The sequence below is a fragment of the Carassius carassius genome, chromosome 8 (assembly GCF_963082965.1).
Source record: "Carassius carassius chromosome 8, fCarCar2.1, whole genome shotgun sequence".
Lineage (NCBI taxonomy): Eukaryota > Metazoa > Chordata > Actinopteri > Cypriniformes > Cyprinidae > Carassius > Carassius carassius.
Genome location: NC_081762.1, coordinates 13610345 through 13623799, shown reverse-complemented (window position 1 = coordinate 13623799; position 13455 = coordinate 13610345). Strand labels below are relative to the sequence as shown.

General features: G+C 34.7%; 1 protein-coding gene across 1 annotated transcript in view; it reads right to left on the bottom strand.

The window, feature by feature from the left end:
- csmd3b (CUB and Sushi multiple domains 3b) overlaps nt 1–13455 on the bottom strand; it is a 423699-nt gene that overhangs the window by 164221 nt on the left and 246023 nt on the right. The window contains exons 11-12 of the mRNA XM_059556241.1: nt 682–785; nt 26–138 (exon numbers count right to left, since the gene is read on the bottom strand). Coding sequence (XP_059412224.1) covers nt 26–138; nt 682–785 — 217 coding nt within the window. The remainder of the gene's footprint in view (nt 1–25; nt 139–681; nt 786–13455) is intronic.

Here is a 13455-nt window from a genome sequence, read left to right as displayed (position 1 = left end):
CTATATATTATTCACATCCTGGTACCTTTGTAGTTGATCTTGAAGCCTATAGATCCCACGCTTTCATCAGACTGGAGATGAAGCCACATCTGATGGGTCATGCTAACGATGAGGTCAGGAACAAAGCTGCCAGTCAGACTGATAAGAAGAGAGAGAGATTAGACAAACAAAACAGAAGCACATCATGCTGAATGTATGTACACTTACCCATTACTTACTGCTATTTCACAAAGTTGTCGAAACTAAGAATTAGTTTTAGAATTTGTATAATACATCATATATTTCAATGCTTTTGTAAAGAAATTCATTTGCAGGCACAATATTTTTTTTTTGTCTACAAAGATGACTTTAAAATCTCTGATGCCAAATATTTGACTAGTATTGTACTGATATGTATACGTACTAATAACTCTTCATAACTTAAGTCAAACACATTCAGTAGGATGGCAAGGGAAAACAACAAATATTTGAATGGTTTCTGAAAACAAAACATGGTTATTTACACCAGTAGGATATTCAACATTCAATTTTGTTCCTGGAATATCATTCCTATCAAACAAATGCTGCCCAGAGCAAATGAGACTGGTTGATAGGAATACTGTTTCAGGAACCGCACAGAATGTCCTACTTGTGTAAATTATGTATGATCTTACCGTACCAGACTGTGGATAAGAAACTCACACTTGCAAAATGGTTTTCGGGTCTCCCACTTCCCCTCCATCACCGATGGTTAGTGTGTCATAGCCCAGTTCTAGGTCAAACTCCTCAAAGTTAATCTGAATCACCTGTCGGCAGAAATGAGGCATTATGCTTAGTGATGTGTCAAATGAACTGAATTAAACTTTATGGCTCTTGCATAATTGAATCCTGTCAGCTGACTGAAACAGAAAGAGAGAAGATGGCCAAAACTCTCTTAGCTGAATTTGGGAGAGAATAAAGAAACGTCACGTTTATTAGAAGGTAAACATTTCCAGAAAACGTACCCGAGTTTGCCTTGAGCATTTCAGCATGATGAACATGCTTCTACTGAACAAACATCATAAATTAAAATGAGAATTGTGTTTGTTTTTACATACACCAAATGTAACAGTTTTTATAGTGCTCAACAGAAGAATGTAATCATAACCAAACCAGTCAAGGTTATTGGTACTACATATCTACTAATTATTGATTAAACAGGGCATTTTTACATTTATTTCCTGCCTTTATGCTTCCAGCGTTCTCTCTGTCCTGTTGGAAATGGATCCTTATGAAAGAAAAAAAAAAACAATATAAAAAGTCAGACTAATTATATATTTTTATATTATTATTATTATTATTATTATTATATTATCAGATATAATTAAATGGGGTAAAAAAAAATGATTGAGAAGAATTGTTTTTTGTTTTTTTAGCAAGAATGTAATCATAATCCAAGTCAGTCAATCAAGGTTATTATTAGTGCTACGATTTATTTATTTATTATTATTTTTTTTTAATTATTGCTTAAATGGGAGACTTTTCACATTTATTTTTGCACCTTTGTGCTTCCAGCTTTTTCAATGTCCTGTGGGAAACTGATCCTTATGAAAAAAAACAACAACATGAAAATCAGACTAATTATACCCATTACACTCAGCACAATCAATTGATTTATTCAAATGATTTAAACATTAGAGCATCTTTTGGATGACTGGGAGTTGGGAAAGGAGGATCAAGGCTTTAGAAACAGGGATTAGAGGTCTGGAAGAGCCACAGGCATATGGAGAGGCCTGAACTTTCTATATTGATTAACCCATTGAGAGATTCTGGGAGGAATTAGTTGCCATGGCAATGGGCTCTTCACCATAGCCAGGACTTATCAGGTATGGATGCATGAGAGCTACTTAGGACTGATGATTGATGCTCAGACAGCACCTCGGAACAGATAATAAACTTGTTTTTTCCATGTAACTGAATACAAAATACTCTGGAGTCCCTGTCTCACTAAAGGTCACCAAATAACAAATGATGCGCCGATGCAGGATTTAACGGGATGAAATAGTTGGGAATGAGACCTGAGTTCTCTGGATATCTAATATTAAGGATACCAGTGTAAAAGAATCCATAAACCTGATCCCAGATCAGCAACACAGCACACCAACACAGGAACTTGACTTCAGTGACTTGGCCTGCCTGCGGTTGTCATGGCGATTGGAGTCTTAAGCTAATGCTTTTGTTGGAGAGCAAGAGAGGTGCTGAGGCCAGAGTATTGAATTGCGAAGAAATAAGGTAATATAGCAGAATTATGACTTTACAATGGAGCAGAGAGGCCAGTGAAAACGCTCCAGCACATTTACCGATATACCGCACAGACAGGTCTATTCCATCATACGTGAAAATGCCACATTTTTTAAAAAGCTAATATAGAATCACTATACAAACATCATTCAGAAAATTAATCTGGTTTGGCCTGATGCTGTTCAAACAAGACACACACACAAATGTTCATTAAATAGAGAACATTATTGATTGTATAATAATATGTGTTCGCATAAATGGGATTGTGTTGCTTATTGGTGACAGTGCATGTCACTGTGTCTCTATCCCTTAGAAAAAACTACATCTGTCCCATATTACATTTATCAGTTACTTTTATTCAGAACAATTTGCATTCCAAGTAAGCAATTTGGCAGTTTGCATGTTTCCTGGGAATTAGAACCATGACAAATTGTTAAATTTTTACCAAACCATAATACTGAATAAAAAAGTAAATAAATCATTCTAATCAAATAAGTCAAATATATATATATATATATATATATATATATATAATATTTAAATAACCATATACAAAATTAAATAAAATACTAAAAATAATTATTTCTATCAAATAATCCTGAATCCTTATTGATGCTAATGTTTCATTTTAGTTTAAAAGTAAACTTCTATTAAATAGAAAAGTTCTATTACATATCTGATAATATTTCGGAGTATTGATGTTTTTTACTGTATTTTTGATAAAATAAATGGGCTTTGGTGAAATATTACCAATCACAAGCTTGTGAGTGGCAAAAATAAATAAATAAATAAATACATATAATATTGTTTGTTTCAACAATGACATTTATCACAAAGAAAAGATATACAAGCCTCCAAACACACAAACATGTAACAGCACACACATACACAAGGGGATCGGATGCTTCCTCAAGGTGAAAACAGAAAACACGCTGCCTGGATGTCAAGTTCACAGAGATGGGATCTCTGGTTTCCTTAAGCCAGACTACTTCAACTGTCACACAGTCCTGCTGGGATTTACTGCCAGCGTGGGCTTATGACTGTAGTATCACCAAAGCATTTCACAGATGCAGTTTAAAAACACGAATGAGAGCACAAGCCACCATTTAACCAACTCCTCAGAAAATTACAAGGTTGCAGCAAAGCAAAAGGATGAGTATTGTACAGTACTTCAAACTCTGATTGTCCAGGTCAATACAAGAAGGAACTTTCAAAGAGTACATCATAAGCAAGCGATCAAAATAAACAAATGCTTTAGGTTACTAAATTATATAATTAATAGTAATGCCAAAATAAGTAATTAGAAATTTTTATTTATTTGCTATTTTAATTTTAGAATATTTTTTTGTCTGAATATACTGTATTTTAAAACTTCTTTAGATATAATTTAATCATTAGAACCAGAACTAATAGCACATCAGTCAATTTGTGCCTGTCATACAAGAGACAGTATGTTTACTGTTATTATTACCACTAATATATGTAATTTAATGATATTTCAGTCCTATTGTGATTGCTGCTGTTTATTAAATGCAATAAGCCACTTGAGGCTGTGTCTGATTGATTTTACATTACACACACAAAAAAAAGTAAAAGTAAATCACTGTCATCTGTCATGGCTCATTGCTTTAGTTCAACACTGTGTTCTGTTTATTTTCCCTTGTCCTAGAAGCTTTATATAAAGAGTTTTTATTACCATCATGTTCACTTTCTTCTGTTCAATGAATTTTCAATCATGTCACTCAAATGAGTCTATTTCAGTAGTTTTACCTGTAGCAGAATTTCAGTACTATCATGTCAGCCCTACAGCACACGGCAAGCTGTCAAGTCAGGACCATGTCAAACGACAGTACTGATGAACAAACGTAACAGCCTCAAAATGACAGCTAAGTAATTCAAGTTTGTTCCAACAAATGACATTTAGCAAGAAAATGTAGTTGAGAGAAAAAAAACAAAAAACTAGATGGCGTCTTTCCTCTAACAAAATCAACATTGGCTGAATTGTGGCTGAACTATTTGATGAAAATAATGATTTGAATATTTACATGATCACAAGCAGTGACAACAGGGGCCTTTAAAATCCCAGATCAAATTTTCAGTTTCCCTTCAAAACATCAAAATGGGTCTGTTTTTGTTCTCGCTCCCAGAAGGACAGGAACACGCTATGAAGAATGATACATTTTCCTTTCATCGCTGATAGTGAAAAGCTATTAGTAACCCTTGAAAAAGTTAAGCCCCTGATGCGAGCGTGATGTAGGGAAGAATACATCCTGAAAAATGTGCTTCTGGGTATCCCATTATTGACATAGATAAAAGACATGATTGAAAAGATCATAAACAACTATGCACCTTCCTGAACTACAATGCATTCCCTATGCATCTTTTTTAGGGGTTCAAGCATGAAGTGCTGAAACCCTATTGTAATTGTACTTTTTTTTATTATTTTTCTTCTCCGCTAAAACGCGTTGTGCAGCCCAAACCGTAAGAGCTGGAACCTTGAAACTTTGCCAGATGGTAGTACAAAAATCGAGGAGAGGTTCAGAGAGTATGACCCCGATTGGCCCATAGGTGGCGTTATAGCAACCAAAAGCGCGAAACTGGTCATAACTCCTAGACCGTGTGTCGTAGGCTCAAGAGTCTTATATCAATGGAAAGCTGGGCACCTGAAGATCAAAATGTATATCTCCGATTTCATTTCCGGTATGCAAATTTTCCCGCCATTTTGAATTTTGTTTAAAACCTACTTTTGCGAATTAGTCCGTGTTTTTTTGCCCGATCGGAACCAAACCAGTGCAGAAATGTTCTATGGAGACTGAACATCAATAATTATCGAAATTTAAATTTCCATTTCCACAACTTTGCCTCAAGAACCATTGCTGTCAATCAAATCGTTCAATTGTTATTCACAAATATGTTAAAAAGCTACTTTTGCGAACTAGTCTAAGGTTTTTTGCCCGATCAGAACCAAACCACTACAGTAATATTCTGTGGACTCTCTAGATCAATAATTATCAAAAAATGTTGAATTTTGTACTTTGGTTAGCTTAAAATGGGTAATTTAGAAAAGGGGTGTGGCCAAACTTCCCCCAAAGCCTATAAAACCAAAACAAAAAGTCAAAATATTCTGAAACTTGGAATAAACATGTGACCGATGACTCTTAACAAGTATGCAAAGTTTTATGTAGATCGGTCTATAGGTGGCACTATAACAGTTGAAAAAGCCTCAAAAACACAAACTTTCAATAGAAAATGATCACAATTTGTAGAACATGTTCATACATTCACACAAACACTAGTTCTTAATATCATATGATAGATCTCCTCTTTGTGAACAACTTTGCCTCAGGGAGCGAAGATGTCAATCAAATCGTTCATTAATTATTCAAGAATATGTTAAAAACCTACTTTTGCTAACTAGTCCCAGGTTTTTAGCCCGATTGGAATCAAACCACAGCGGTAATATTCTCTGGACTCTCCAGATCAATAATTATCAAGAAAAAATTTAAATTTGTCTTTCGGTTACCTTTGACAGGGTAATTTAGAAAAGGGGTGTGGCCAAAATACCCAAAAGCCTATAAAACCTAGACGAAAACTAAACATTACAAAACTTGACAGGTTACTCTGAACAAGCACGCAAAGTTTCGTGGAGATCGGACCATAGGTGGCGCTATAACAATAGAAAAGGTCTCAAAAACACAATTTATATGGTAAATGGCCTCAAATTGTTTGAAAATGCTCATATATTCACACAAACACTAGATCTTCATATCATATGATAGATCTCCTCATTCTGAACAACTTTGCCTCTGGGACCAATGTTGTAAATAAAACTGATAATTAAATATTCAAGATAATTTTAAAAAGTTACTTTGCAAACTATTACAAGGGTTTTAACTGAAGTACAATTCTTTAGACTCTGAAGGTCAATAATTATCAAAAAATTGTTGAACAATTGCATTTGGACAACTATAAACCAGTCATTTTATTATATGTTCTTTACATAGTGTACACAAAGGCCTATTAATACAAACAGAAAGCCTACAAATTATCAAAACTGTGTAAAATAATGCATAATTTAATTCTTAACAAGCATGCAAAATTTAGGAGAGAAAGGTCAACAGTTATAATGGTTTAACACAGTGATGTATGAGAAATTGCCATTTATAACCACTAGATGGAAGCGGAAAACCACTAATGGGCTCATTCAGTTAACTTAAACAGTAATGTTGAAAGGTTTTATGAATTCATGCCAAAACAATAAAAAATCACTGTTACAACATTTTAAATCTCATTGAGTCAACGTTTTCTATTTTGTTCATACAGACACATCAGTTTTTACAATTTTGCCACATTATGATTACAGTGAAACCTGAATGACATCTAAACTCTTAAAAACTAGTTTAATCATTTAATTTCAGTGTGTGTGTCTGTCTTTTGGATGTGTTTAAATGTCATCCATACATCCTGGTTGGCCGGTTAAATGCTGCTTGCAGCTTTAATTTAATTATTATTTTTATATGTTTTTTATACATTACATTAACTGCATCTACTGTAATATACTATGCAAACATTTGCAAAAATGAATGAATGAATAAATAAAATAGAAGAGAAGAGAAGAAACAAAAAAGAAGAGACAACTTGAACTGAACAGTCTCAACATGGATGAGGGGACATATGTTTCTGCCCACCGTGAGCTGACCTGTGATGCTCCCTCTGAGGTTAATGCCCAATCTGGGCATCAATCTCCAATGAAAGACCAATGGGGCGACAGCATTTTAGTTTCTGCTTGATAAATCAGGTCATGCTTCATTCAGAATGGACAACTGAACTCTGAAAAACAACTATATACAAATGCACAGAGTGACGTTTAATACGGACTTCTCCTTTAAAACCAGAGAATGCAACTTAACAGCTGCAAATATGAACAAGGATGTACACAATTTGGGCCTTATTCATGAAACAAGCCAATTATCGCACATAAAAAAATTTTTTTTTTAAATTTGTCGAATCGAATTCAATGCATGCACTGCATTTATGATCAACTTACACAGAAAATCTGTTCGACTTGTGAATAATTTTTCTATTTTGGAACCACCCATAATTTCTGCCAGACTGTGATAAGGTCATAACATATGTAATGGCTGTTACATCAAAGCAAATTTATCCAGGTCTAAAAATATTTGATACATATAGGTGATTTAGCAATAAAACCATGACAATCATTTAGCTAAATTTAGCCTGACCTGGTAAGCTACAGTAGCTATTTTTTCCCAAAATGGCAGCTATGGGGAAAAGTGAGCCAAATGTTATGGGGTAAATTGAGTCAGCATTTAACTTACCCCACCATAAGGCACTGTAGTTAAGTTAAATCTCTGATTTATAAACTGATGTTTTAATGTGATATCACTGGTTTAGTTTATTTTATATACATATTATCTGTAGTTTATTTGATAGGGACAGTGTACAAGTGCACCAAATCTTTCTCTGATAAGAACCAGAAAATGCTTTTCACATTATAATCAGATATATCTTTCCACCTGTAGTCACTAATGCCCATCAATCTCTCCATTTAGTCTGTTTGAAGGAAGGCTACAACTTTGGTGTTCAACATATTGTTTCAGAAATGCAAGCAATTGAATCATTTGGTTGGTTTTATGTTGTTAAAAAGAAATATGACTGTTTGTAAAAGGAAATTATTAAATTAGTTTTTATATTGTTATTCATTTCACACGGGTTTGAATCAGATTTGGTCAGATGTTCATTTTACATCCAGATGTTGCATCTTACCCACTGACTTGTCTCGGGTCAACTTACCTCCAACCCAGGACAAACTGAGCAATGGGAACTCCAATGAAAGACCAATGGGGCGACAGCATTTTAGTTTCTGCTTGATAAATCAGGTCATGCTTCATTCAGAATGGACAACTGAACTCTGAAAAACAACTATATACAAATGCACAGAGTGACGTTTAATACGGACTTCTCCTTTAAAACCAGAGAATGCAACTTAACAGCTGCAAATATGAACAAGGATGTACACAATTTGGGCCTTATTCATGAAACAAGCCAATTATCCCACATAAAAATTTTTTTTTTGTAATTTGTCCAATCGAATTCAATGCATGCACTGCATTTATGATCAACACAGAAAATCTGTTCGACTTGTGAATAAGGTTCAATGTGTGCCTGATGCAATGGCCTTGATTCTATATGCACGGATTAAGCAGAGTTAGCAAATCCCTTGTTAAACCAGTGATCCTTGTGTTATTTTTTGATATCTCCATTTTTAACAAAAAACAAAACAACAACATTGTATCCCACATTCTCACAATCCAAAGGCATCACAATAGAGTCCAAATTGAATTAAGCCCTGACACAATCCAAATCACTCTTACCAAGGTTAAAGCACAGAGTGCAATATAAACAAATCGCCACCCTAAAATTGTCTGCCAAAAATAAGTGAACAATAATGTTTCCAAACTGTAAGAGACAATTAGCAATTTCTCACTTGAAACAGGGTGGTCTGTTGGTTGACCGAGCTCTATTTAAATCCCTGATCTGATGTTCTGAAACACACCTTTGGGCTCCAAATGCATTTCTCTTCTGTAGATGAATGGATTTTGCCACATGCTGTTCCTGTCATTTAGTGAAAACTACCAATTAATTGCACTTTTAGAAAAGTGTTTTACAATTAGTACAAGGCTGTAATTGCAACAAATGGCAATTGATTTTTTTGAAGAGGTAAAATGGGGACGAGTACATTAGACTTGGTACCATTATAGCGTAATATGGGATTTATTTTTTTAAAGACAGAGGCTAGTCAAACATGTGCTAAGCCTAATATACTCATCCACATTTTATCTATTTAAAACATCAATCACTGTTTGTTGCAATTATAGCTTTGTATTTCAGTAGTTTTTCGGTTGGCCAAAACAACAGCTTAATGTATTTGTATTTTACCAATTTCTTTTGCCGTTTAAGCATTTCTATTTCATCTTGCCATTTAAATTAGCTGGAAAGCCTCAAATAAGCTGTTTAATGGCAAGTTTCCCCAAGTGTGTCAACATGCCCCACTAGGACAAAGATGTGTTCAATTAACTTCATGCTCTGTCCTCTGTCTTATTGTATTTATTTATTTAGTTTTAGCGAATGACTCGATCTGTTCCGGCCATTACAAAAAAAGAGGTAAAAAAAGTTTTTTCTTGGAGTACGGTCTACAAACTCTTTGATTTATTGAAAACAACACGCCAAAGCCAAGGCTGCAAGAAAACAACACAAGCGTCTCTGCAAGAAAACAACACAAGTGTCTCTATTCATGCTGGCAGAGTTCCAGACCTTTCAAAGTGGTCAAATGCAAACTGAAAAAAAGTAAGAACAGAAAAAAAAATCTCTCTATGGCCCACAAGGCTTTCATGCTACCCTCCATCCATCATACGATGGGAAAATGTCTAGACGATTTCATCACGGCCTTCTGAACATTTAAATGGTCCTGAGAAAGTTAGGTTGTACAACACAGTTTTGCAGTTAAAACCTTGGGTGATTTTAGCCCTGTAGAAGTTTGGGGGAAATGTATGAATGAACAGTCAATGTAGGAGATCACTTTCACAAACTGCCCCCTTAAAGTACCTGGATAAGAACAAAACTTTATAGACCTATGTGTAGGCTAAAGAGGAGAAGTTGAAACTTACAAAATGATTTGTTCATTTTCATTTATTGCCTCTGTATATCAATCCACCTCAACAAGAGTCAATTGCAGAGGCCTTGACTTGAGGTTAGGAAGAATTTTCTGTGTTTTTGTTTGTCGCACTCAATAGATCTGCTATTTCAAGATGAATTGCAATGCTAGTGAGTCACATCACCTGGAATCAATTGCAAGGTCCTGCAATGACAATACAGACATGGCTGAAGTGCTAGTTGTCATTACAAATGTAAGGGAGAGGTATATCAATCAAAATGTCATGAGTAAGGTTGAGAATCAAAAGACCAGCAAACTTTGATTCCTGAGCGAAAGTTTCTCATGAGCTAGATTTTTTCTCAAGTGAATAAAAAACTAAAAACTAAAAAAACAACAACTATTTCTTATGATTTTGTTCTTCTATAGGATCCAAAGATATATAGTGTAACTAGGGAAGTGTGGTAGTCAAGATAATGATTCTTATTAACATCCATTATAGTGAATCAGAGACATATACAATTCTCAAGCAGGGCTGTGCACAGACATTTTGAGGGGGAAGTGGCCCAATTAAAAAAAAGAGGGCAATGGGGGTGGGTGATACAGTGTTTCAAAAGTGATATACATACAGTTGTTACAAATATACAATTAAAAGAGAAGACAGCTCTGTAATAATCTCGGACTGTATTGTAGATGTTTTGATAAGAGTGGTCTCTCTCTCACTCTTGTGTGGGGTAAGTTGACCCACCCCGTTTCTTGGCAACTGTCCACCTTTACTGTCATGTGACTATTTATTTTGGAACCACCTATCATTTCTGCCAGACTGTGATAAGGTCATAACATATGTAATGGCTGTTACATCAAAGCAAATTTATCCAGGTCTAAAAATATTTATGATACATATAGGTGATTTAGCAATAAAACCATGACAATCATTTAGCTAAATTTAGCCTGACCTGGTAAGCTACAGTAGCTATTTTTTCCCAAAATGGCAGCTATGGGGTAAAGTGAGCCAAATGTTATGGGGTAAATTGAGTCAGCATTTAACTTACCCCACCATAAGGCACTGTAGTTAAGTTAAATCTCTGAATTATAAACTGATGTTTTAATGTGATATCACTGGTTTAGTTTATTTTATATACATATTATCTGTAGTTTATTTGATAGGGACAGTGTACAAGTGCACCAAATCTTTCTCTGATAAGAACCAGAAAATGCTTTTCACATTATAATCAGATATATCTTTCCACCTGTAGTCACTAATGCCCATCAATCTCTCCATTTAGTCTGTTTGAAGGAAGGCTACAACTTTGGTGTTCAACATATTGTTTCAGAAATGCAAGCAATTGAATCATTTGGTTGGTTTTATGTTGTTAAAAAGAAATATGACTGTTTGTAAAAGGAAATTATTAAATTAGTTTTTATATTGTTATTCATTTCACACGGGTTTGAATCAGATTTGGTCAGATGGTCATTTTACATCCAGATGTTGCATCTTACCCACTGACTTGTCTCGGGTCAACTTACCTCCAACCCAGGACAAACTGAGCAATGGGAACTTTTTTTTTATTTTTTTATAAGAAGCCATTTTTTTAGAACCCTTTGTCATGGATACATTCTGATCATTTAAAATGATATGAATACTTTCATTAGGATAGGATTGGATAGGATAGATACTTTCATTATACTTCTGCGTCATTCTCCCTTATCTTGAGAACCACAATAATAAAAAAAATGGTCAATCTTGCCACACTCTCCTCTATAAGTATTAGACATTTAATTTAAAATTTTACAGCATAAATCTATATTATATACTAATAAACAACTCATTTAAAACATTCATATTTTTTAACTAATTATATGCCTACTATTAATATGGTTTTAATAAAATGATGTGTTATAGATTACTTGCATAAACACAAGTGTTTACAATGTGAAATGTTCTCAATTACAAGAAATAAAGTGTGACAAACTGCTAAATATTCTATATGATGATTTGCCCACTGGCTTACTGTAGCTTTGAATTCATGTTTGTAATGTTGTACTGCCTTTAGCAGCCTCCCTTCGCTCTTCAAGTGTGCCAACAACATTGTGTTATTTATGTTAGATTTGATCGGGTATAATAATTTTGTTAGCCTATTCTAATTCTAAGAATGTGGATATTTTTTTGTAATCACTTTTTTTATTACTCTACCTATAGAAATACAAAAACAAACTACCAAATGACTAATTCAGCAAATCATCCACTGACTGTACTGTGGATTGTAATGCATCTATTTGTTAATGAACGAACTTTGGGAACTGCTCCAGAACGCGGCACACAGATTGTGAGTGATGCTGTGGAACAGTGGGAAAATACTGAGCGGATTCGCGGAATCAGCAGATCTTTAGCGGAGCATTAACAGAACACTTTGAGCTCAGGTGAGGCTGGGGGGTATTGAGAGGGGCAGCCGATGAGGGTAAAGGGGCAGTGGCTTTAGCCAACGGACCCCCCCCCCCCCCCCCCCCGTGCACGGCCCTGTTATCAAGGGAAGAGCTCTTTTGAGCAAGATCATTTAAGTGAATCAAAAATTACAGTGAAATTCTCTTGAGCTAATGACTCTTATGAACCAGTCTGTTTGAGTGAATCAAAAACCAGTGAAATCTGATTCCCGAGTAAATGACTCCCAAGTTCATATTACTGGAAAAAAAAAAAAAAAAAAAAAAAAAAAATATATATATATAATTCACACGAAAACACTTTTAAACCAGTCCCTTTTAGTGAATTTAAAACAAATCTGAAAATGTTATTAAACTTCCTCTCGTTTTTACTACAAAAATTATCCATATTTCTACACATTTATTCAAGTATTTCTTCTTCAAACCCAAAACAAGTATTGATTGAACTGAAATAATTAAGACAAATCAGAATGACTTTTCATCACAGAGTCTGCGATGAACTGATTATCTCCCTGCACACATTCATACACATATTTCTCCCCCTCGATGTAGCTCTTGTGGAGGTGCATCTCAAAATGTTGGAATTAAACTGAAGTGTGGCTATAAAATCCACAAGAGCAATAAAACAGACACTGTTCACCTTTACACACACATAACGAACAAAGCCCATCATGCAGTTCCCTATAAAAGTGTAAGGTCTTAGTGAGATAGAAGGGATGGATTAGGAGCTGTTTGTAGGGGGCAAAGCCAGAATAACACAAAAAAGAACAAGGGATGAGACAAGGAGCAATCACACAGAAGGCCAGGAAAAGCAGGGCGGTCAAAGGAGCATACGCCCATGCTCTCTCTCTCTCTCTCTCTCTCTCTGATACATTGACAGCATTACCACATGTCTCTAATCGCATACAACATCTAAACAGTTTAAAAAGCTACTGTACACTATAACGTATATATAAAGTTTGTGGTCGGTAATGTTTTTGAAAGAAAACTCTAATTTTATGCTCACCAATTTGACCAAAATCACAGTAATAAACAGTTACATTGTGAAATATTATAATTGACTATTCTTTGTTATACATTCATTT